The sequence below is a fragment of the Diaphorina citri genome, unplaced genomic scaffold (assembly GCF_000475195.1).
Source record: "Diaphorina citri unplaced genomic scaffold, Diaci psyllid genome assembly version 1.1 scaffold1752, whole genome shotgun sequence".
NCBI lineage: Eukaryota > Metazoa > Arthropoda > Insecta > Hemiptera > Psyllidae > Diaphorina > Diaphorina citri.
In genome coordinates, this window is record NW_007379178.1 from 20,942 (window position 1) to 46,806 (window position 25,865).

General features: G+C 39.5%; 2 protein-coding genes across 3 annotated transcripts; one reads left to right on the forward strand and one right to left on the reverse strand.

Moving 5' to 3' along the window:
- Positions 1–510: 510 nt before the first annotated feature.
- Positions 511–2,826, reverse strand: LOC113470699 (mediator of RNA polymerase II transcription subunit 20-like). Of its 2 annotated transcripts, XM_026829331.1 has the most exons (3): positions 2,580–2,826; positions 1,775–1,932; positions 511–734 (listed from the first exon to the last, which is right to left on the reverse strand). In XM_026829331.1, the coding sequence occupies exons 2-3, from the start codon at positions 1,786–1,788 to the stop codon at positions 584–586; spliced, it is 165 nt and encodes a 54-aa protein (XP_026685132.1). In that variant the 5' UTR covers positions 1,789–1,932; positions 2,580–2,826; the 3' UTR covers positions 511–583. The 2 variants fall into 2 exon arrangements, 1 of the variants encoding a protein (XP_026685132.1); XR_003393662.1 differs by lacking the exons at positions 511–734; positions 1,775–1,932 and adding an exon at positions 1,972–2,093.
- Positions 2,827–3,930: 1,104 nt separating this feature from the next.
- LOC103517121 (homocysteine-responsive endoplasmic reticulum-resident ubiquitin-like domain member 2 protein) lies at positions 3,931–11,556 on the forward strand. The gene is made up of 6 exons (XM_026829330.1): positions 3,931–3,974; positions 4,443–4,630; positions 5,816–5,977; positions 8,684–8,894; positions 9,882–10,026; positions 10,539–11,556. The coding sequence occupies exons 2-6, from the start codon at positions 4,487–4,489 to the stop codon at positions 10,939–10,941; spliced, it is 1,065 nt and encodes a 354-aa protein (XP_026685131.1). The 5' UTR covers positions 3,931–3,974; positions 4,443–4,486; the 3' UTR covers positions 10,942–11,556.
- Positions 11,557–25,865: the final 14,309 nt, after the last annotated feature.

Below are 25,865 nucleotides of genomic sequence, written 5' to 3' on the forward strand. Positions count from 1 at the left end.
GTAGCACTCCGCCCTGTCAAGTCAAATAAATTTGACCGCGCTTCCAAGATATATCGCGTCACAGACACAGACCAAGCAGACGTTTTCATACAAAGTACAACATTGGTACATTTAATCCAGTAAATAACCGAGTGTGGACCTGAGCATTTATAGTGATATAGCCATTAGAAATATTATTTATGTATATTGTAGATGTAGGTATTTAGACTTTTTATTTTTACACACGAAAAAGACAACCTAAAACCAACTTGAAATGCTCATTTTCTGTACATTTTCTAAATTATTAATCTTACCTACGAATAAAAGAAACCAAATTACTTATTATTAATTAATTTATGAACTTTATATAGATTATATTTAAATAAATCATTAGATATGAAAAATGCTTCTTACTGTGTAACGGAATAATGTGTTTTTATTATAGACTACTTTTTTTATTTTCCTTATCCCATAGAAAGGAGAGCAATGTAATGGGGTGAAATCTTTCTATTCCTTCAAGAGGTTTGTTTTTACTAATCTAATACCCTTTCATGCATTTTTACTTGCATGCATTTTTCACAACACTATTGACAAAGTAAAAATATCACTCACCGAGCTGAGCTACAGATGTGTACGATTCACAATCTACGAGGAACTGTCCTGCCTGTACCGCACCCAAGGCTACAATACGTTTGGTGAGAAAGTCAATTGTCTGCGGTCCAGAACGGTTTTCTTGTACGGGGAATTGTTGTAGTCTGAGGGAGAATGAATAAATAGGTAAGTATAAGTAAGTATGTTTGGTAATAACAAGAAATACATATTTCTAGACATGGTCTTCACTTGACTGGAGTGGATTATGGACTGTCCCCTATCTGATAGACGTTAAAAAACAAGACTAAAAGATAAAAGAACAGACGAGTTGATATATTTCGACCATTACTATGGCCATCTTCAGAACAACTAAATAAAAAATTACCAAGTAATGGTCGAAATATATCAACTCGTCTGTTCTTTTATCTTTTAGTCTTGTTTTTTAACGTCTATCAGATAGGGGACAGTCCATAATCCACTCCAGTCAAGTGAAGACCATGTCTAGAAATATGTATGATATCGTACTTGACCATTATCTCAAACTAAACAATTCCTTCAAGAGGTTTGTTTTTACTAATCTAATACCCTTTCATGCATTTTTACTTGCATGCATTTTTCACAACAATATTGACAAAGTAAAAATATCACTCACCGAGCTGAGCTACAGATGTGTATGATTCACAATCTACGAGGAACTGTCCTGCCTGTACCGCACCCAATGCTACAATACGTTTGGTGAGAAAGTCAATTGTCTGAGGTCCAGAGCGGTTCTCTTGTACGGGGAATTGTTGTAGTCTGAGGGAGAATGAATAAATAGGTAGGTATAAGTAAGTATGTTTGGTAATAACAAGAAATGGTAAGAAGAATAGAAGGACTTTCTCAGAATATACAGGAAACATTTTGAAGAGCTGGTCAAAAATTGATATCCCAGAGAAAAACAACTCTTTGGCATGAATTCTGATATTATTGTGATACTAGCTGAATTCCGCCGCTTTGCTCCGGAATCCTGCTAGTTCATCCTTGAATGGATCTTGATTTTATAATATCAGATAAGTAAAGGGTTCAACATTACTTGGGAAACATCATACCATCTTGGATTTCCCATGGTTTAAGTCCAGGCACTACCAAAAGAGGGATAACCAAAGGAGGGGAAATCATCTCAGTTTCCAGAAGGAAAATGCAACTAAAGTAGGAATCAACTTACACTGTGACTCCCATCTTTCAAGAGGGATTTCTGATAGGGAATTTGTTTTGTTCCGAGGGGACACTAAAAGGTGCTCTATTTACAAAATACAGTAGGCTGAGAGTGTTCCCTTGGATCAATATTACACACACTTCCTCTCTTGTTGAAATAGGATTTTCCTGAAACATGAACAGAAAAAATTAAATTTTAAATGACCTTGGAATTTGTTTTGTTCCGAGGGGACACTAAAAGGTGCTCTATTCACAAAATATAGTAGACTGAGAGTGTTCTCTTGGATCAATATTACACACACTTCCTCTCTTGTTGAAATAGGATTTTCCTGAAACATGAACAGAAAAAATTAAATTTTAAATGACCTAAACAAGCAAATAAAGAGCTTGACCCTCAACCAAAGCTAATGTGTAACCAATCATTGGTTGTGTTACTTAGTTGTGTACAGGGGTAAAAATAACTTAAAGGCTTTTAGTTTTACAAGCTCAACTGTTTTTGGGGAAGTTTTGCAACATTGTTTCAATTAGATTGGGCAAACCAGCCTGATTAGCTTGCATGGTAGCATTTCTGCCTTGTAGATGATAGGTCACGGGTTTGTTTCCCACCCTAGGCAGATTTTATTCTAAACAAATAGGGTTTGTTCTTGGTCAGCTGGTTTTCTCCTATCCTGTCTTCCTTCTCTCTTCACTCTCGGACAATAAGACCAAGTTACAGTTTGTTCTATCAAACCTGTTGGAAAAAAATCATTGAACTAAAGAAAAGGAAGTGCAGGCGGCATCAACCCTTTGGCCTTTAGTTTTTAATGATTTTTTACCTATTAAAAACTGTCAGCAAAGGTCTGATGTTGATGATCTTTGATTTTGATCCGTGCCACTCTACAAACTCTTCTGTAACATGTAAAACTCCCTGGACAAGGATTTACAAGGAATGCAGGACGAATATGCTCTCCTTTGTTTTGAAAGCCGAAAAAAAGGTTAAAAACTTGAACTTCTCTTGAAAATTCACTGAAAAAAGCAGTAAAAACACCGTTTTTTGCCGAAAAGTTTTTCAAAGCTGACAGATACCAGATACAGATTACTCAGATTAGATAAAATAAACATTTTCAAAAATTCGCGCCGAAGATTTTTGTTTACAAAAGTATTTTTTCTCTGTGAGGCGGGCCCGTTTCACAAAACCACAAAATAGGTACCTAATACATAGGTATTATGCAGTACTGGCTAGCATTGAAGTAACCAATCATTGGTTGTGTTACTTAGTTGTGTACAGGGGTAAAAATAAAGGCTTTTAGTTTTACAAGCTGAACTGTTTTTGGGGAAGTTTTGCAACATTGTTTCAATTAGATTGGACAAACCAGCCTGATTAGCTTGCATGGTAGCATTTCGGCCTTGTAAATGCTAGGTCACAGGTTTGTTTCCCACCCTAGGCAGATTTTATTCTAAACAAATAAGGTTTGTTCTTGGTCAGCTGGTTTTCTCCTATCCTGTCTTCCTTCTCTCTTCACTTTTGGGACAATAAGACCAAGTTGCAGTTTGCTCTATAAAACCTGTTGGAAAAAAATCATTGAACTAAAGAAAAGGAAGTGCAGGCGGCATCAACCCTTTGTTGGCCTTTAGTTTTTAATGATTTTTTACCTATTAAAAACTGTCAGCAAAGGTCTGATGTTGATGATCTTTGATTTTGATCCGTGCCACTCTACAAACTCTTCTGCAACACGTAAAACTCCCTGGACAAGGATTTACAAGGAATGCAGGACGAATTATGCTCTCCTTTGTTTTGTAAGCCCAAAAAAGGTTAAAAGCTTGAAAATTCACTGAAAAAAGCAGTAAAAACACCGTATTTTTTGCCGAAAAGTTTTTCAAAGCTGACAGATTAGATAAAATAAACATTTTCAAAAATTCGCGCCGAAGATTTTTGTTTACAAAAGTATTTTTTCTCTGTGGGGCGGGCCCGTTTCACAAAACCACAAAATAGGTACCTAATACACATGAGAAGCTAGCATTGTATGAAAAAATAAAATCAACCGATATATTTGAACAAATTTAAATAATATATAATTTTAAAACTATAGTAGGTAATTTAAGATTACAAGCCAAACACCTCGTCAAATCTGTCTCCAGCTGGGAAGGTCCCCTCCACACTTGCCCCATTCCCGCGCTGGATTTTCCGTGCATAGGAAGAGTATTCTACTTTCAACCTATTGAAATACAAGGTATAGCCCTTATTTTAGTCAAATTGTAGCTAAGTATTGAAGCTAGTTTTGTGTAATTGTGTGAAGAAAATCATGTATAACAGTAGGTAATGAGAAAAATCACCAACTTTGAAGTGACATGCACTTTGAGCTTCTATTCAAATGCAGATCGTATTGCATGTAATGTAATATGTTCATGAAAAAGCCATCATTTAGATCTGTAGACCTATAACTTGTAAAAATGACATTATTGACAGCAGGTACCTATTCAGGTATGGCTAGATTAAGCAATCTAAAATTCTTGAATTTAACCTATCAGATTTGCTTTATCTTAGAGGTTACCTGAGTTCAAACTATATGGTCTTCATTAGTTTTTTTTCTAGTGGTCTCTTTTACGATTCCAGAGTGGTCAAAAAGCCTTACCTTATGTAAGAATCCTGCCACTAAAGCTTCAAAATAATATTCATAATTAGTTATTTTTCCTTGCAGACACACATACTCCATTACTCACAGACGATCAAACACACCTCAGCATGGACAAAGAAACAAGTGAAAATGTGACCATCGTGGTCAAATCCCCGTATCAAATATTCTCCGACCAAACGATATGTTGTTCCACCGACTGGACAGTGGAACGACTGAAAGAAGAGATCACACAACTCTGTCCTAGTCATCCGGTAAGTGAAGGAAATATTTTGTTATCCGTTCAAATTAAATTAAATTGATCCCAAGGGCAAGGAAAACCTAGACCCTCGACAAAATTGAGTATGTCTGAAGGCATGTGATGTGTTCCAATCCACTCAACCCCCTCTGCTGCAGTTGAGGGCTCAAGAACTTTAACATAATTAAATTTTCATTGAATGGTTATCTTGACTATTGAAGGGCTAAGAAGAAGACTTTAAAAGAGGTTTGATAAAGGAAACTATATCAATGGTGGTCTTATCTTCCCAAAACAAAAGAGAGGAGAACAGGTTAGAACAATGTTCCAAGAAGCCAAAAACAAACATTACCTATTGTATTTTATTTCATTGTCATTCTCTACTACCACTATTAATTTACATTTACCTTTTTTTTCTAGTTAAGCAAGGTCTTTTTACTGAATTGTTAGTTGTACCTAGACCCTTGACAAAATTGAGTATGCCTGAAGGCGTGTGATGTGTTAAAATCCACTCAACCCCCCCTGCTGCAGTTGAGGGCTCAAGAACTTTAACATAATTAAATTTTCATTGAATGGTTATCTTGGCTATTGAAGGGCTAAGAAGAAGACTTTAAATGAGGTTTGATAGAGGAAACTATATCAATGGTGGTCTTATCTTCCCAAAACAAAAGAGAGGAGAACAGGTTGGAACAATGTTCCAAGAAGCCAAAAATAAACATTACCTATCTGTTTAGAATAAAGTTTGGCCTGAGTTCTAATGAACCTACAACCTAGGGAACCTGAGTTCTAATGAACCTACAACCTAGGGAACCTGAGTTCTAATGAACCTACAACCTAGGGAACCTGAGTTCTAATGAACCTACAATCTAGGGAACCTGAGTTCTAATGAACCTACAACCTAGGGAACCTGAGTTCTAATGAACCTACAACCTAGGGAACCTGAGTTCTAATGAACCTACAATCTAGGGTCCTAGGGTTTACAAAGAAGGTATTTTACATTTTAACCTAATTAAGCTACTACTTAGAGAAAAAGACTAAATTCAGAAAAAAATTAAATTTCAAGTTTTTTTTTTCCCAAGAGTGTGTATTCCCCTCCTCCCAAATCACTTGCAACTTAGCTTTAAGTAAATCAGATGTTTTTAAATTCAAACATCCTAAATATCATTTTTTTTATATATATATATATCCTTATTTTCTTTCCCAGAGTGTCAAAGAGCAGAAACTTATCTACTGGGGTAAATTACTTGAAGATAAAACCCAACTGAAAGATACACTGAAAATCTATGAAGAGGGGCAATCCAATCACACTGTGCATTTGGTTTTGAAAAATGATCAGACTTATGTCAAAGGTGAGGAAAATCTATTTGTACCTTAGTACGTCACATAGGCACCTACCTACACAATACACATGTCTTATCAGATTAACAAGTAAAAAAAGTAAAAAAAATCTGGGGTAGAAGAGCCCACTGTGTGAAAATCAAGCCATAGGAGAGGTATGAGGACAAGAAATGGACAAGAGGAGAATTGGGTAAGGAAGGGATGGACAAGGTATGAACAAGAGGAGAATTGGTATCGGGTACCCTAATAGATTTAGTCACAAGACTAGAAATCGCTTCAATCCACTGGACCTTAAAAATAGCAAAATACCTACCTAGGTGTTTGACCAATTTTAAGTTACTGGAAAAGTGTTCTGATCAAGCTTTTCCATATCTAGTTAGGCATGGATTGGACAAGAATGTTCATTGAAGAAGTAATGTGAAATGGGTACCTACCTATAGGGTGCAATAGTCCTACACTTTTTTTCTCTTTATTTATTTCTTTTTAAAGCCCCCATTTCAATACAATAGGTATATATAAAAAGGGGTACTAAGGCAGGTGAAACCTTTTGAAAAAGAAAAGTAATCTGGTAATAAATTACCTACCGCTTTTTTATTATTATTAGGTAATTATTATATTCAATTTCACTATTATACTCAAGAAGTTAAGTAGGTACGTGCCGTATTCCAAACAAAGAGCAGAAAAAAATCCAACTTTGCCGGGAATCGAAACCGGGACCACTCTGCCTTTGAGATAATAAAATCATGAAACGGGCCCCTAGTCAACCGAGAAAACAAAAAATGGCCGCAGAGATAATCAAAAAAGATACCAAAAAACACTGAGCGCTCATTGGTCGACGTGTTTCATCATTGGAACCAGGAAGCGAGATTTCTAAACCTAACCGAGTTGAACAAGTCTTGGACCATTCTGATTGGTGCGGAAAAGGGAAAATTTCAATGGATTCCATGCTGTGGCCCAATCAAAACGCTGAACAGTGTAAACAATCAACATTCCCAATCAACAACACAAAAATTGATAAGAAAAAGTAAAGTAAATTAGTAAAGGACCCTGGAAAAAATTTTCTTCTTATTTTGCTACAATTTTCTCAAGGTTTCTGTTTTCTGTGCAAATTAACTCATCGAAGCTGTCAAGAGGATAGTTATGTTCTATTTTAACAAGTTCCCGAACGACACATCGTAAGCCAGAAGTTACGAAACGAAAATTCAATTTTTAAGTCAGCTGGCAAACTACACCTTTACAAATTGTAAGTATAAAAAAAAGTTACCTATTTCTCTTTTATTTAAAATCTAAATAGGTCCTATTGCGTTTTGTTTTCTAGAGCCTAGATGTTTCCTGTGGGTGATAACAGATAACAATTGGTAACAATAGTTACGAAACGAAAATTTAATTTTTAAGTCAGCTGGCAGACTACACCTTTACAAATTGTAAGTATAAAAAAAGTTATTTCTCTTTCTCATTTAAAATCTAAATAGGTCCTATTGCGTTTTGTTTTCTAGAGCCTAGATGTTTCCTGTGGGTGATAACAGATAACAATTGGTAACAAGTGGCAAGGTTTTATTACTTTTCATGTTATCGTAGATTTCACATCGGAACAATGGTATTTTACATGACCAAATTACATCAGACAATTCAGACATATTGATAGGTTGTGTGATCTATGAGCACAGTTGGTAAAATGACATTAACAGTTGGTGTGTCTGGTTGTAAATGTTGTAATGACATCAAATGAGCTGTAATTGCTTTCAGTTTTGCTGTTGAGTGCTGTTAGGTTTTTTCCGTGCGGTGTCTGGTTGTAAATGTTGTAATGACATCAAATGAGCTGTAATTGCTTTCAGTTTTGCTCTTGAGTGCTGTTAGGTTTTTTCCGTGCTCTGTAGCAAATACATGAGACCTTGTTTCGACTGCTAGAGCCAAGAGACTTTTCAATCCCATTCCATTCTACATATATTTTACCATTCTCAATGGTGCAGTGCTTAGCACGGTGGACGTTGAATCTGGAGGTTGGTAGTTCGAGTCCGAGTCAAGTCACAAAATTTAGCGTAGTATATTGGACGGGGAACGACATTTGTGACAAGTATTTATGCTTAACATCATAAAAATTCAATTCTATAGGTATTTTATTTTTTATGTAAAATGTAAATGCAATTTCTTTGTGTTATTATGTCACAACTTTGGTGCTCACTGCAGCATTGTAGGATTTTTCCCAAAATCTCAATAATCCTAACATCCAATGTTTACCTACCATGCTGGCACCGGTCGCTATTTGAGCATTTACATGTCATAGCTACTCATTTTCCTCACGAGGCTGAGTGGGCCCCGCAACAGCCAGTCACGGAATCAATCATTTGCATGATACAATTTCTTGGCCCCGCCGGGAATCGAACCCGGGTCTCCCGCGTGCAAGGCGAGTGCAGTGACCACTACGCCATGGGAGCTGACGCCATTCCCCCGGGAATCGAACCCGGGTCTCCCGCGTGCAAGGCGAGCGCAGTGACCACTACGCCATGGGAGCTGAAGATTGGATTTCCTCACGAGGCTGAGTGGGCCCCGCAACAGCCAGTCACGGGATCAATCATTTGCATGATACAAATTTCTTGACCCTGCCGGGATTCGAACCCGGGTCTCCCGCGTGCAAGGCGAGCGCAGTGACCACTACGCCATGGGAGCTGACTGAAACGAGTCAGGAATCGAACCCGGGTCTCCCGCGTGCAAGACGAGTGCAGTGACCACTACACCATGGGAGCTGACTATTTTATTTTTATGCTCAATTCCTTTTTCGTTGTTCTTTTCACAGCAGATGCAGCAAGCGTACGTGCAATACATGCAGCAATATATGCAGATGATGATGGGCGGAGCTATGCCTCAGGTACCGCCTAGCTTTATGCAGGCCACGCCCCCTCGACCTGCACAGGTCCATGTACCTGACCCCAATGATAATCATGCTGGTGAGTTGAACACTAAGTATAAGTATCTAGAATTAATTAATTTAAAATGACGAAGATTGTTTGACAAAACAAACAAATAAGACGAGTCTTAAGGAAGAAACACACGACCATCACCTCACGTGAACTCATGGGGAGTCAGAAAGATGTAGTTCAACAGAGATAATCGAAAAAGATACCAAAAAACACTGAGCGCTCATTGGTCGACGTGTTTCATCATTGGAACCAGGAACAAGTCTTGGAGCATTCTGATTGGTGCGGAAAAGGGAAAATTTCAATGGATTCCATGCTGTGGCCCAATCAAAACGCTAAACAGTGTAAACAATCAACATTCCCAATCAACTGAACACAAAAATTGATAAGAAAAAAAGTAAAGGACCCTGGAAAAAATTTTCTTCTTATTTTTCTACAATTTTCTCAAGGTTTCTGTTTTCTGTGCAAATTAACTCATCGAAGCTGTCAAGAGGATAGTTATGTTCTATTTTAACAAGTTCTAATAAGTATCTAGAATTAATCAATTTAAAATGACGAAGATTGTCTGAGAAAACAAACAAATAAGACGAGTCTTAAGGAAGAAACACACGACCATCACCTCACGTGAACTCATGGGGAGTCAGAAAGATGTAGTTCAAAGTTTTCCCATAATATTGTAGGTAATACACTCACACTACTATCACGTTACGTCACGTGTCATTATTTGGTAATTTGGTATCCCTAGCATAAAAAACTCATGATTTTCACATGTTTTGGCCAGTTAAGATTCAAATAAGAAATTTCAGTCAATAAGAGCAAAGGGGGCAGAAGAAAACTTGAAAAATGATAGCGTTCCTGTAATTACTTTACCCATTTTATATTCAAAATAATAATAAAAATTATGTAGATCAGAGGTAGAACGAACACTGAACTTGATCCGAAGGGTTGGAGTCTAGAAAAAGTCATGAAAATTTATTGGTGCCATGTCTATTCTATTCATATTTGGTTCCATTTCAGAAAACCAAGGTGAGGACAGACCTCGTGATTGGTTGGACTGGTTCTACTTATCATCCCGAGCACTTATATTCCTCACTATTGTATGTTTCTACTCTTCGCCCTTCAGATTTATGCTTGTTCTAGTCATTGGATTTGCTATCTATCTGTAAGTATAATTATTTTACTAGAAAAACTCGCAAATAAGAAGCTAACTAGGTTCCTAACAGCCCCTTTAAACTGGACCTACCTTTCGTTCCAAAATTAATTTCGGGTCCATAGATTTTGAAGCTCGATAAGGTCTTTGGAAACTGCATAGGGCTTTCTTCTTTCAACCGTTTTTATTAGTCACAAATTATTTTGTTCGTTTCTGTCTGGCTGGGGGACGTTAATCAGGGAGTATACCAGTTTAGTCTGGCTGGGGGACTTTAAACAGGGAGGATGCCAGCCTAAAGTCCCCTTGCTAAAGAAGCAAAAGCAAAGGTTGAGTGCTAAGGGCATCCACTCGTAAAATTTTGTGGTCAAAACCAAATGTCAGCCTAAAATCAATCACCCCAGGGCTGATTGAAAGGCTGAAAAAAAAAGGCCGACCCCGTCTGTACACGGGAAAAGACGAGGAAGAAGACTATTTTGTCTATAACATTACCGGAACTTACCTACCTTCCTCTCTCATCTCAACAGATATCAATCCGGTTTCTTCCGTTACTCGGGTCCAGCCATTCTCATTGGTGACAACCCGGCCGCCGGCCCCGCCCACAGACCGGCCGGACCTCAACCCCGACCCTCGGCCTCTGGGGCGCCTACCGGACCGCCGGCCGATGGAGAAAATGCCGCCACAAATCCTGGAAACAACGAAGATGGAACTTCTAATCCGGAAAACCTAGAGGAAAATACCGTCCCATCCGCTGGGTCGAATTCAGAGGGACGCACTCCAAGTGCTATCCCTATCCCAGCGCGGGACGAGGGACACTCGCAAAGTACTCAGACAATGGAAGGGGAACGGCCGACTGTGTTGGGACTGACTTGGAGTATTGTGGCGAACTTCTTCGCTTCGCTTCTACCTGAACAGCCGTCTATCATTTGAGGAGGAAAAGGTTTGGATGGGGGAAAGACTGGTGATGGAAGTATTGGTCTGTGAGGAAGACAGGTCGGGGCATTTGATGAGAAATTTTCGAAAAGTTTAAAGTTTTGAGCTTTGGGGAAAAGTTTAGACCAAAGAAAATAAAGGTAGAAATACTATCACGTCACATGAGCTCACGTGACGTGATAGTAGTGTTTTCTACCTGAAAAGTTTGACTGGTGGAAATTTTCAAGCTTCTTTGTGTCGAAGAAAGCTGTTTTCTCAAGGTGGAAGGTTTGGAAAAGTGAAAAGGCGAAGAAGGCTTGGATCCTAGAAAAAAACTAGAGCACTAGAGTCTCTCATACATATATTTTCATGTCTAAAAGTCACGCGACGAAGCATAGTCTTCGAATGTACGAGGGGCCTAAAGTTGAACGATCATTATATTTGATAAGCATGTTTAAAAATCAATTCAATTTATTGACTCGAATCTATTTGGACTAAGGACAACGAATAGCCTTTAGTAGCTCTGTTCTATCTAATAACACCCGTCTGGCTAGGGGACGTTAAACATGTCTGGCTAGGGGACGTTAAACAGAGAGAAGACTAGCGTCTGGCTGTGGGACTATAAACAGGGAGGAGAACAGCTAACCCTATGACCATCCTAAACAAAAATCTTGCACGCCTCAACCACAAGAAAGGGGTGAGCAAAAAGAATAGTGGAAAAAGAACTGAGAATAAAAGATATATTAAAAATAACTTGTTCGACTCTTGATTTTGTCTCGGCATTCGATAGAGGTTGGATTTTTTTTTCTTTTTTGCCGGGTCGGCGCGGCCCAGGACTTGACTTGGTTAAATTTATGTCCGTCTGGTTCGGGCCGGCCTTGAACTTTGGTCGGGCGGGGGTTTCGACCAATCAGGGCGCAGAGCGTGGCTCAAGGTTAACCACTTGGTCCCCGGGTTATCTTAGAGGAGACTTCGCATCAATAGGACCTGGACCTTTTTTTTTATGTGAGTTTTGTAGCGGAGAGACGCCTGAGTTGGGGACCCTTTGGTTTTGCAACCAGGAAAAATATTGTTAAATTTTGTTAGGTACACATGCAAGGACATGTCTCCTAAGGGTAGAAAAGAGTGGAGCTTAGAGAAAAGAGCACAGAGCTTTTTGCTTTATGCTTCCCTTTACCTGCTCAATGCTCTTTGCGCTGTCTATATGCCTAACCAGAAAATGGGAAAAAATCTACCCCGGCTAGGATTATACAGCTTATATTCGTAAGAGCGGAGCAGCTTGGCCACTACGCCACCTACCTCGGTGGTATAGTGGTCAAGATGCTCGCCTGCTAAACAGAAGGGCGTGGGTTCAATCCCAGCTGAGGTATGGGATTTTATCCTCATTTATTTGAGAAATTGACCACATAATAATGGAGCTCTAAAGGTTAGGTGGTAGAGATCACCTCCAAGGCGACGATTATAATCTCATCCCGCCTAGTTGCTTACCCTCCACTCCAGAGTCTATTATGTTGTCGTATGTTGTATTCTAGTAAAAAAAAATATAATAATTAATAGGTAAATAACTAAATAACACTTCTTCGTCCTCGATTCTCCACAGCACCTTGACAAATCCGGGGTGCCGTTCTTGGGCAGCCTTCCTCGCGAGGATTTTTACAATACCCATTTCTCATGTTTTGTCCGTTTTCTGCCATATAAGTACCTTATAGTTATATTTATATATAGATATACCTTAAGCACCTATGCTATAGATTGGTCCTGCTTAGTTAGCTTGGTTATAAGGCTATCAAGGAATGCAGAGATTAAACCGAGAGATGGTTCGGATGGTTTAACGCCCTGTCTGTCTGCTTCAGGTTCTATCTTAGACTCTTAGGGATAGGTACTCAACGTTGTGGGATTTTTTTTTTTTTTTTTTTTTTTTTTTGGGGTACAACAACCTAATAACACTTTGAAAGTTTGAAGATAATCTCTCGAGAAAGACAATTGGTCCAAATGGTATCAAAGTTACCATGCAGAAAGTATTGGGTTGGAATCATAATTTTATATGGAAAAAAACAGGTGATGAAATGTGTTTTCAACCATAGGTAATTATTTTTCTTTATTATTATATTTTCACTTTTTTACTTTCCTTATCCTCTAGGTAGAAAAATAATGTTTTTCTTTGTTAACCCTTTGAGTATTATTTCTAAACCATGTTGTTAGTAACTCTCCCTTTATTGGCGCTTTTCTATGGATTTCTTTTCTAGCTTTACTTTAACGTCAATGTGTTAAGTTCTCTTTACTTATTTCATAGCATCTCTAAAGGTTGGTTTTTTTCAATACCTTGGAATTTTGTTTCTAGACACAAAAAATAATGAGTTATTTTGTTTCTAGACACACAAAGAAGTTACCTACTTTGTTTCTAGACACAAAAAGTGAGTTGGGTAGGTAATCTTTTTGCTATTGATATGGGGTAAGGAAATTCCATACTATTTTTTTATTACCTATCTCTGTATTTTTTTTCTTTTCTTTCTATTTTCTTTTTCTTCAATCTTTCTTTCATATCCTAATTCATCATGTCCCCTTTTTCACATTCAAGTTTAACCTTTGTAATTCTTTGTACCTATTGTTTTATAGAAGTTTGTTGTTTAATTTATATACATAAGCTATATATGTAATTTGTATTGATAAAAAGTATTATAAGTAAAAAAATATAATATATATTATTATTCGTACCGATGTAATATTGAAGATTATGGATTTTTTTTCCAACTATTAGGATTTTTCAAGTAGCTATGCAAAGAGAGAAGAATGGAATTTAAATTTATTCTAGTCCAAATTTAATGAAACCTTTGCATTTTGCAATTTTCATGTAGACAAGGAGAAAAATTTGGGTGGTCGTTTACTCATTTTTTTTTGCACTCTGAAGTAGGATATGGACCTATAGGGATTGGTTTGGATTATCACAGGATTTCAAACCTTATCAAATTAAAGAGAACTTTGAAAATTGATGATTATGGTGAATGCTAAGTTCACGCAACAGAGCTGTCCAAAATGAACCACTGCATGGGCCCCGTAATACCCTCCGCACAAGCGATGAATTTTTTTATGAAACAAAAATTGATTAGAATCATATTTTTAGTAACATATCAAAAAATCAGCAAAAAATGGAGATAGGAGATTACCAAAGAACTTGGTTGCTTGCTTCTCAATGTGAAGTTGTTTTTAGGAACGCAGCCCGGGCCTTGGTCCAATTTTTTACCGGAATACCCACATTTTGATCAGCTCTGCTACCTATTTGTCAAGAGCGTAGATTAAGCTCCTTAGGAAAAGTTCACGACAACAGAACAGAAATCTCTCTCCACATGCTACAAATTCAATTTTCCCTCAAAATGCGCTTTCGAATTAACACAATCCCCTGGTATTGGACAGCGGTGGCCAAAGTTTTTTTATCGACCACCACAGGGACCTCTAAAAAAATATATATTTTTTTTTTTAGAGGTTTGACAGAGGGCACTGTAAGGTCTTTTTAGTGTCCCGAAATCGAAGAGAGAAGGAAGGCAGGATTAGGAGAAAGCCAGCCGTTCCGAGAACGAACATTATCCAATCAGGATAAAATCCACCCCGGGCAGGAATCGAACCCGCGGTTACAAGACAGACGCGCTACCAACCAAGCTAGCTAGGCTGGCACACATGAGGTTAGATTGCAGGAGTAAAGGGACTTTTTCAGTCCAATACCAGCAGGATAAACTAAAGGATATTCTATTCTATTCTAGTCTACAAGTAGTGAAATTTTGCGATTTCAGATTTCAGATATGTAATATTTTTCCTGGGATTTTTGAAATTTGGGTATTTCCGATTCACTACATCTGGCAACCCTGGTACAGTAGGTACCTACCTACCATGTACATTTAGGGCTCCCGGTACCGCAGGATATGCAGGGGTGAAATACAAGCCCAGGTTTGTGGTCCCCACAGACACAATTTTGGGAACAGCTACGTCATGCATGTAGCCATTCCACTGATTTCCTTAATTACAAATCCAATAGAGAGAGAGAGAGAGAGAGAGAGAGAGAGAGAGAGAGAGAGGATTAGTGGTAGCAAAAAGAGGATAATTCAATTCTCAAACTTTCCTTTTTCATTTGGTTTTAACGTCCTAATTCTTCGCTCTCTCTCTCTCTCTCTCTCGCTCTCCCTTTCTCTCTCTCTCTCTCTTACAATTGCTCTGTTAAATCAGTAGATATTGAGAGAGATTAGAGCAGAAGGAGGAGAAATAGTAGGAGGGACGGAGATAGAGATAGATAAAGAGGAAGAGAAAGAAGAAGGAGAAAAAGAAGAAGAAAACGAACGAGAGAGAGAGAGAGAGAAATAGAAAAAAAGGAGAGAGAGAGAGAGAGAGGAGTAAGAAAGTCTAAAGGGGGGCTCACAATGGGGAGTCAAATTTGAGGTTACATCCTCCTCAAGTCCCCACACTTTCCCTAATATTAGGATAAAATTTGACTCGATAAAGAGGGCGCCTTACTGATGTAGAGGAACGAGGGGTTAGATGTGGAAGCCTCTGTTAATATTATAGGGGAAAGTAGGGACGGATGGGGAAGCCTGAATACATTCTGGGCACGTATTAGTCAATTTTCACGAAATTTTCAAAAGCAGGTACGCAGGTATACTTTATGATGAGGTGAATAAAAACAGTCAATTTAAAGCTCGCCCCACCCCCACCACCCCAAAGATGAATCCAACCTGCGCTGGGGGGGGGGAATAATAATAATAGTGCTTATTTATATTGCTCGCATAGGACTGAAAAGTCCCTTTACTCCAGCAGTAGGCTACTACTATTATTGTGGTGCTAATGTGCATTAAATTACGAAAGAAAAATAGGCTATATGTCTGGTTGAGGGACATTATTCAGGGAGTGGGCCAGCCACTCGCTATCTACCTGATGAGCACACACACTATCAGGTAGATCTGGTAGGCAGACCTGATCAGGTATACCTGTCAGGTCTACCTCATAGTGAGTGGCCAGACTTAGTCTGGCTGGAGGACGTTAAACAGGGAGTATACCACGACGTGGTATAAGCACGTATATAGGTACCAGCCTGGGATTTCCCTTGTTAAAGAAATAGCAAAGGTTGAGTGCGAAGGGCATCCACTCGTAAAAAATTTGCAGGCAAAAACAAATGTCTAATGTCTGCCCAAAGCAATCACCCTAGGGCTGATTGAGAGGCTGACGGAAAAGGCCGACCCCGTCTGATCAAGGGGATGAGGAGGAAGAAGACGATTGTAGGCCTCTATTATGGAGATGATGGTTTCACCTAAAATAATAATAATAGTGCTTATTTATACTGCTCGCATAGGACTGTAAAGTCCCTTTACTCCAGCAGTAGGCTACTACTATTATTGTTCCTATCCGATATAATACGAGTATGTAGGTACCTAAGTACGTAGATAGGTACCTACTTACATTCAAGGTACAAGATCATTTTGTACGTAGCTAAGTAGCTTATATATACTTGATAGGTCTGTCTCAATGATACTATAAAATGTTACGTAACTATTTAATGACTACAAAAAATAATCATACATACTATATACTATACCTAGGTACATAGGTATGTACAACTAAATATATTCTATTTATTCATACAGATAAGTATTCTGTACTTAGGTACCTACATTGTTATATGTTATAGTCATCTTAGATTCTAGTAATAATAATAGTGCTTATTTATACTGCTCGCATAGGACTGAAAAGTCCCTTTACTCCAGCAGTAGGCTACTACTATTATTGTGGTCAAATTCTCAAATTATATTGAGGATAAAATTCCATACCTCAGCTGGGATTGAACCCACGCCCTCCTGTTTACCAGGAAAAGAAGAGAATTAAGTAAATTTTGGGAGAGAGAAATTTTGGGAGAGCAGAAAGTAGATTGGTAGAGAGGAAACTGAAAGAACTTTTCGTATTTCACTTGAATGAACAGAAATACCTAGGTATCGAAGAAAAACACGAAAGTAGGTAACAGAAATTTCATTTAGCGTAATATAGGTAGGTATAGTATAGGACGGTAGGTAAAGTTGCAGATTGAAAACAACATTTAAAACAAACAAACAGATCATAACAAATCATCATAACAAAACTCTTCTCTCAAACACTCCCAGGGGAAGGGAAACAATCTCGGTACCTTTATTTCAATCTGACACACAGTAAATACAGTTAGGGGAGAGAAGCTCAATCCTTGCACCCCTCACAATATGAGCACACCTCATTTCAATATTTTCCACGATCTCCGTTTAGAGATTTTTTGGGGGGTTTGATAGAGGGAACTGTAACTGCTAAGGTCTTATCGTCCCGATAGGGAAAAGAGGAGAAACTGAAGAAAGACATAGAGAGGAGAAAGCCAGTCCTTCTGGGAACGAATTTCATCCGTTTTTTATTTTATTTTATTATTTTTTTTATTTATTTATTTATTTTTTTTTTTTTTTTGAATGTGTTCTGTGCTTGATTATAACAGTTATAACATAACTACCCTGGTATTAAGAGCTTGGTCTTATTTTCCTTTTAGAATTTTCATGGTGTTACAATAGACACACCATTCCCGCCAATACCATCAAAATTTGCAAAAGCTGCGCTTTTTTTCTATATAACCACCAATTCTTACGTACCATAAAGGGTGAGTATTCCAAGTACAGAACCCAAAAAAATCTGGTGTGAACATCACACGACTTTCCTTATCCTATATGGAATGGTGCTTATTTGGGTGTTCTGATGTTGTAACATTTACAATATCTCTAACCGTTTAGTAGATATAGCGGAAAACCGCCAAAAAGCGGTAGAAACCGGTCAAAATAACGCCAACTGCAGCACCTATTTTAACCAAACGTTTTGTGTTGCATCCTTCTCACATTTGTGAACTACATACCAAATTTCAAGTCTTTAGCTTATACCGTTCGCGAGATATTGTTAAATTACACCGAAAACCGCCAAAAAGCGGTAAAATGCCGCCAACCGTTGCACCGGTCTTAACCAAAAGTTTCGTGTCGCATCCTTGTCACATTTGAAAGATACATACCAAATTTCAAGTCTCTAGCTCTTACCATTCTCGAGATATTTTGTTTACAGACAGACAGACACACACACACAAAGGGGGAAGAGTATCCAAAGTAGAGTGAAAGATTATAGAATCTGTTTTCAAAAAAGCAAGTATTAAACTTTGGATTTAGGCTCTAAGGGACCTCAAAACGTGTTTTGACACTAAAAACTGGCCATCGAAAATTTGACCCGATTACATTACTTTCCTTCCTATAGGATAAGGAAAGTAAAAAACTTCGACTCTTCCGGGAATGAAAACCAGGAACCTCCGATCTGCAGGCCTCTTCGGCCGTGGAGCCACCGGATCTAGGATTATCGACAAATCTGGAGCTTTGGAGCTCTTTTTTCCTTTCTATTTTTATACCGATCCAGTGAGGCAATGAGAAAGAAAGGGGGGGGGGAGAGAAAGGTCCCTGTGATCTTGTTAAATCCATCAGCAACAGTTGTGATGAAAATATTCAAAGTTCTCCTGTATGAACTTGATGTAAACAATTATTGTCATCTCATCACATTGATGATGGTTCAGTGATTGCTAACGAAGTTTGATAGATAAGTGAATATCTGTACAGGAACCATGCTGAGAGAGCGAGAGACTGAGGGTGTGTTTATGAACAGGGCTGAGATGAGCTCGGACGACGTGAGATAGCTGTCCCGGCGGCAATTTTTAAAATTCATTTTATATTTATTTTCGTTTGCTTTGTAATTTGCTTGTTTTTAATAGCTAATATAAATGAAAAGTATAATATAAACGTGCAAACTAAAGATAAAAAGTAAAAAATGAATTCAGATTGTACAAGTTGCGAAAAAAAAATCAAAAATTCGAATTTCCCGCCAACTTTACACACAAAAAGGCCGACGATGGCCTATCTCAGCCCTGTACATAAACACAGCCTTATGTGAGTGTTTGGTACACTTGAAATCGTACTGGATTATTATAAGTACTTGACGTTTGCCAAACGACCCCCATTTTGCCTGGTATTCATATACGAGTGATGTTCGCTAGAGTCTCAGACCTCAGACGTTAGTAGTGATATATTTGCACTGTTGTTTGCATTGTCAGTACTATGGATATGTGAGTCATAGTAGGTATACTGTACTGGAGTCTCTACTAAGTATTAGTCATGGGAGATACCATATAAGTGTTGGGTTCTGGTGATCTCCGCCAGTTAGCGTAAGATAGCACAATATGAGCTATTAGCTTATCAACCATGAGAGCAGGGAAAAGTGGAGGACTTTTTACTGTCCTTATCCTGTAGGAAGGAAAGTAATGTAATCGGGTCAAATTTTCGATGGTCAGTTTTTAGTGCCAAAACACGTTTTGAGGTCCCTAGAGCCTAAATCCAAAGTTTCAGCCATTGGTCCGTGTGTGTCTGTCTGTAAACAAAATATCTCGAGAACGGTAAGACTTGAAATTTGGTATGTAGATGTCAAATGTGACAAGGATGCGACACGAAACGTTTGGTTGAGATGGTTGCTGCGGTTGGCGGTATTTTTCTCCAAGGGATAGGGGGATCTGATGTAAGGGTCGCCACTAACACCCTCAGAACGTCTGAGAGACCTAGGTCCCGAGCTTTTTCCGCCACAAACGTTCCGACTGTCTGACAGACGGTAGCGCGAGTGGCGGGCATAGAAACGGAGGTCTGATATATAGTCTCGAAGTCGAAAGGAGAAGGAGGACAGGATAGGAGAAAGCCGGCCGTTCCTAGAACTTTATCTGTCGGGATCCTCGGTTGACAATCGAACCCAAGACATCTTCCCACCCATGACCTTATTGGGACACCCTTTCTAAAGGGTGTCCCAATAAGAACGCGCTTACAAGGCAGACGCGCTACCAACCAAGCGAACGAGGCTGGCTCCTCAATCTTTCCATTTTTTGTATTCTGCTTAAAAGTATTTCGAATCTTTTGTCATGCGAAAATTCCATCGTTCCTCGTTCTTTCTTCACAATCACATTTGTCTCCCCCTCTCCCCTCCCAATAACGTCTCCTCCTGTCTTCCCATCCATCACCTTTCCCCCTCCTCCCTTTCCACCCATCAAGTCATCATCTAATAATTAAATTCGTCCCGCGCCGCAGCAGACAACGCAATCAAAAAATCCCTCTCAAAACTTTGCCCCGAAATAAAAAGTCCCGCCCCCTCTACCGAATCTGAATCCAGTTACTTCCCTGCTATACTTAATTGAATTAGTGCTCCTCCCAAAAATCGAATCAATTTCTGCTCAACGCTCCCACGGCTTTGTCGCGTCGCTATTTCGTTATCAAATGTGCAGGGACGATCATATGGACACACACGCACTCCATCACCACCACACCCACACCCACCCACAAACCCATCACACCACACACGCACAGCCCATCACAAGCACAACCATCACACCACACACATATCACACGGTCGCGCTACGCGCTCCCTGACATGTCCCACAGTGCAGCATAATAGGCATAACTTTGAACCGCCGCCATTTTAGAGAGGACAGGATAGAAAGCGAGCCGTTCCGAGAACGAACATTATCCCTTTAGTATCTTTTCAAAAACCGAGCAAGAGTACAGAATCGAAGAAAACCAGCTGTTCCGAGAGGATAATGTTTGCCCTTGGCTGGAATCGAACTTTCAGCTTCGATCTAACTGGTGGGAATGATATAGGGAATTGTAACAACGGAGGTCTTATCGTCCCGAAATCAAAGAGAGAACAGAGAATGATAGGATTGGAAATTGGAAGCCAGCCGTCCCGAGAACAGACCTTATCTGTTTAGGATAAAATTCGCCATTCTCGGGAATCGAACCCGGAGCTTTGAACTAAATTTTCGTTGTATTTTGTTTCAGAAATGTTCGGATGACAAGACATCTCATATTCCTACGTTTGCCAGAACAGAGCCACCTGATACTCAAGTAAGTCAGACTCAAGTAAAGGTAGGAAACACACGTCCACTTCAACTGGGAAGTCCGATGACCTTTGGGTGCGCACTCGTCAAAAAATAGCTCGTTGATTAACAAGTAAGCATGTGAATAGTTGATCCCATGGGATTTTTCACGCCGAATCGAATGGTGAAACTTTTAGAACTGTCCGACTTACAGTTGAGAAGTTGCGGTTCCCCTCCATGCGCTTCCATCGGACTTCCCAGTTGACGTGGACTGTACTTGGAGTTACTCCCGGGGCTCGGTTAAACTAGAAACGGCCCTGGCTGTGTGAGCTGTGCGTAGGATTTCTGAGATTGAATTAAAAATAATTACAATATCTATATTTATTGCAAAATACAATTACAGGAGAATAACTTCACTAACCTTTGTTGAAAATCTTTTGTCGCAGGCTTTGTGCTTTTAATCATGATGTGATGAGTGTTATAACGTTGTTACCTATAGTACATGATTATAGCATTAGCATTGTAAATGAGATTATAAGATTGTTATATATGTATGTTAACCTTGTTAAATATCTTACGAATTACGAATGTTGAGAGGTGATACAGAACAAATTTGATTAGGGTACGTACAAACTTCAAACTACACATAGGTATTGCTTGATGAAGTCTTATTATCTATTTTTGTCCCAGGAGTGAGCTGGTTTTATGCTCTTGTGATGGTGTTAAGATGTAAAAAATCTGGTGTGAACATAACACGACTTTCCTTATCCTATTAAATTATGCTTATCGCATCCTGGTCACATTTGACATCTACATACCAAATTTCAAGTCTCTATATAGCTCTTACCGTTCTCGAGATATTTTGTTTACAGACAGACAGACACACACACGGATAAATGGCTGAAACTTTGGATTTAGGCTCTAGGGACCTCAAAACGTGTTTTGGCACTAAAAACTGACCATCGAAAATTTGACCCGATTACATTACTTTCCTTCCTATAGGATAAGGAAAGTAAAAAGTGTTGCCAATCTGTGGAACTTTAGCTTCCTCGCAAAAATCGGATTTAGCTGACTCTTATAATCATCGCACCCGCACCGTCCTGGTACTCGCGGAAACTGTGCTGACTCCGCACCAAGTCCAGACTAGTTCAGTTTACTTTTCTACAGTGACGGTGCGGGTGCTGGCTCGTGAAACACTTATGCAAAATTTTGATTCTGATTGAACTTATGGAAAGTCCGGACAAACATAAACGCACCGAGTCCGCACCGCGCTGAGAGTGGAACTGAGAGAAAGCGGACGGTCGTCGTTCGGAACGGTGCGTTGGTAGGGAAACCAACGAATCGTCAGTCCGTTACCAACAGTCGTCCGTCCCAGTCCAGTAAATGTATGCAATCTGTGTACCTCAAAAGTTAGATTTGAGTTTTGACCCAATACAAAGAAACGAATTACAAGCTCTTCTTCTTTTTCTTCACCTTTTCCCGTGTTCAGACGGGGTCGGCGTTTTTCGTCAGCCCTCAATCAGTCCCAAGACTCCTAAGGTGCCATTTGGGTTTGGCTCAGGGAAAACGATTTTCAAATTAACGTTTACTAACTCACCGGTAGATTAGTTTGCGTCGTACGCTTCGCTTGAAGAATCCGGAACATCCGTTGCATGCTAGAATCCCGTAGTGTTTACCGCTAGACGTATCACCGCATACGATGCAGGTGAGGCCGAGCAGTTTGTTCTTCTGGTGGTTTGAGTATTGGTGAACGGGGGACCTGTGAGCACTCCACCACCACACCCACACCCACCCACAAACCCATCACACCACACACACACAGCCCATCACAAGCACAACCATCACACCACACACACACACACGGTCGCGCTACGCGCTCCCTGACATGTCCCACAGTGCAGCATAATAGGCATAACGGTGAACGGGGGACCTGTGAACAGGGAGTCGAAAAGTTAGCCTAATGTGATACAATGTGCGCTTGCTGTGGAGAAAGTCCTGGATTTGATGCGACCCAAAGCGTAAGTTAAAGTAGGTTCAAATAAATTAAAAGTAAGTAGAAGTATAACTATAAATAAATAAATAAAATGTTTTTATTGTAATATAAGTTAGGAATGTAACAAATATGTGTAAGCCTAAGGATTGCTTTAGTTAAACTGTAAACTAGCCAGCCTAGTTAGCTTAGTTGGTAGTGCGTCTGCCTCGTAAGCGCTACGCCGTGGGTTCGATTCCCGCCCGGGGCGGATTTTATCCTGATGGGATAATGTTCGTTCTCGGAACGGCTGGCTTTCTCCTATCCTTCTCTCTTCGATTTCGGGACGATAAGACCATAGCAGTTACAGTTCCCTCTGTCAAACCTCTTAAAAAAGAAAAAAAAAAACTGTAAACTCGGAACGATAAAAGTCAAAAACAACATTAGTGGAGAATTGGAGATGTCATTAGTGGAGATATTAAGAAATTCACCAACCCTAGGATCCGAAGTCTACCACAGTAGGTACCTATAGAGTTAGAAAGATGTGGTTCAAACTGTTCAAAGTTCAAAAATAATTCAGTACGTGCCTCCGCTACACTGCCCTCAGCCTCACGTCACATGAGCTCACGTGACGTGTGTTTCTAGCTTTAATGACAACTAATTACATTTTTATTTGAACATATCAAATGCGTTTTTGAAAGGGTGCAAATTTAATAACAAACCTTACCTCGAAGCTCGTACGATGGTTTGCGAGTTATTGTTATTGTTGTTACACGTCTGACTCAAACACAGGGACAATGCATGTTGTGGTGAACACGCCGGTGAATAGGCCCCATCCTGTCTATTTCTAGGTGAATAGGCCCCCTCTTGCCTATTCCTAGGTGAATACAACCCCTCACGATTCGGCCGAAGCGGCGAAAACCCTCCGTTGTTCCCGAGTGGTGAATACCCATCTTGTTTCGGCCTTGGGGAATAGGCCTCCTGTCTATTCCGAGGTGAATAGGCCCCATCGGCCTTCGGAGGCCGAACGGGGGAAAACGCACTGTCTGGCCGGCCGGCACGATTTGGGGAATAGGGACCTTCGGCCGCGCGATTAAGAGGGGAAAATTGACCTTCGGCCGGAGTATTGGTGTATTCGGCCGTGCGATTGAGAGGGGAAAATCGTCCTTCGGCCGCGCGAGAATACTCGGCCGGCCGATTGAGAGGGGAATATGGAGGCCGGAGGGCGGTGCCGTTGCTGTTACATGATTGGTTCATACAGAGGGAGAGGGGGCGGGGGGAGCAGGAGGAGCGAGAGTAGGTGTCCGGGGGCGATGCGTGAGTGCCATCTGTAACAGAAAGGGTTAAGTGGGATTAGTTTTTGGGACAGCTGGGGTTGGGTACCTAATGGGTTAATTAATTGAATAAACTGACTAACATAATCGTGATTTAAAAATAAAACCATACTTTAATATGATAAAAGGTTAATTCGACAGAGATTTTAAAGTAGGTACCTATAGGTGTTATTTTTTGCATGATTGTTTTATCGCCGCTTTTAGCAATAAAACACCTGCTACATTAGACTAGTGTGGTGTGTGTCGTAAGCAGTTAGGTAGGTACCTAGAGAAGAGACAAGAAAATTGTATACGTAGGTACGATATGTTTTCATTGATTTATTTTTATTTATTTTAAAACTTTTTATTCAATCTCAACTTTCAGCTTTCAGCGTAATGACTTACTGACAGAATAGGGAGAGAGAAAAAATCCTACCTAAACCTTTTGCCCTTCACCTTCTGCGAAATAAAATAAATAAATAAAAAGAAAATTAATTCGAAATTAAGCCTTTAAACCCTCCTTCCAAACATTTCTTTCCTCCTCCTCCCGGAAGAGCGTTGTGTGACTGTCTGGGTAAACTGCGAGCCTGGAATTTCCCTTGCAAAAGAGATAGTAAAGGTTGAATGCGAAGGGCATCCCCTCGTAAAAGTTTTGTAAGCACAATCAAATATCAGCCCAAAGCAATCACCCTAGGGCTGATTGAGAGGCTGACGAAAAACGCCGACCCCGTCTGAACACGGGAAAAGGCGAAAAAAAAGACTCTTTTTTAAATAGGTTCGACATTGTAACTGCTATGGTCTTATCGTCCCGAAATCGCAGAGAGATTTTTATAATATGCACGTTTTATATATTCATACATACTCGTAGGGTGACCATAATTTTTTTGGCCCAAAGCGGGACGCAGTCCTTTTTGGACGAAGGGGGGGGGGTGGTGGTGAGGTACAAACATATTTTATACCCACCTAGTAAGGTGGGTATAAAATATGTTTATATACCCACTTAACGAGGTAGGTATTTTCAAATATTTTGATACATAATATTGTACAATATTGGAATCGTAAAATGGATTTTTCCCGAGCTCATTGCTATCAATGATAATATTAGGCTCGGACCAGCTAAAGCGGGACAATATCGGGACTTTGGGCGAAAGCGGGACATTTTAGCGTCCCCAGAGGATTTCTCGGGACAGCGGGACCAGAGGCTCCAAAGCGGGACTGTCCCGCCGAAAGCGGGACGTATGGTCAGCCTAGAGATGGAGATCTTGAAAATTCTTATATGGCGATATACACACCTATGTATAGAAAAAAAGATATATGTATATGTACATATTTTAAAAGTTTATTCAAAGCTTAGAGAGAGAGAAACCGAAATAACATCATATTATTATTTAGATTATAGATAATAAACCGGTTTTTCCTAATGGAGCAGTTGCAAATGAATAAAAAATATAAATAAATGGTCGATTCCTATGTAAAAAGTTGGGAAAAATCCAAATCTGAGGTCAAAACTCCGGAAAAATAACTGTAAAAGTTCGAAAATTCAATTTTTATTATCCGTTCTAATGAAAAAGCTCAAAGATGTGTGACGTCACGTCTGACGTCTTCTTTTTCTTTTTCTTCTTCTTTCCCTACTTCTTAGAAATATCTTACCTTTAGAAATGTCTTCTCTTCTTTTGTCTTACCTTCTTCTTAGAATTGACTATAAGCTCGATGCTGCCATAATCCAGATCCAAAG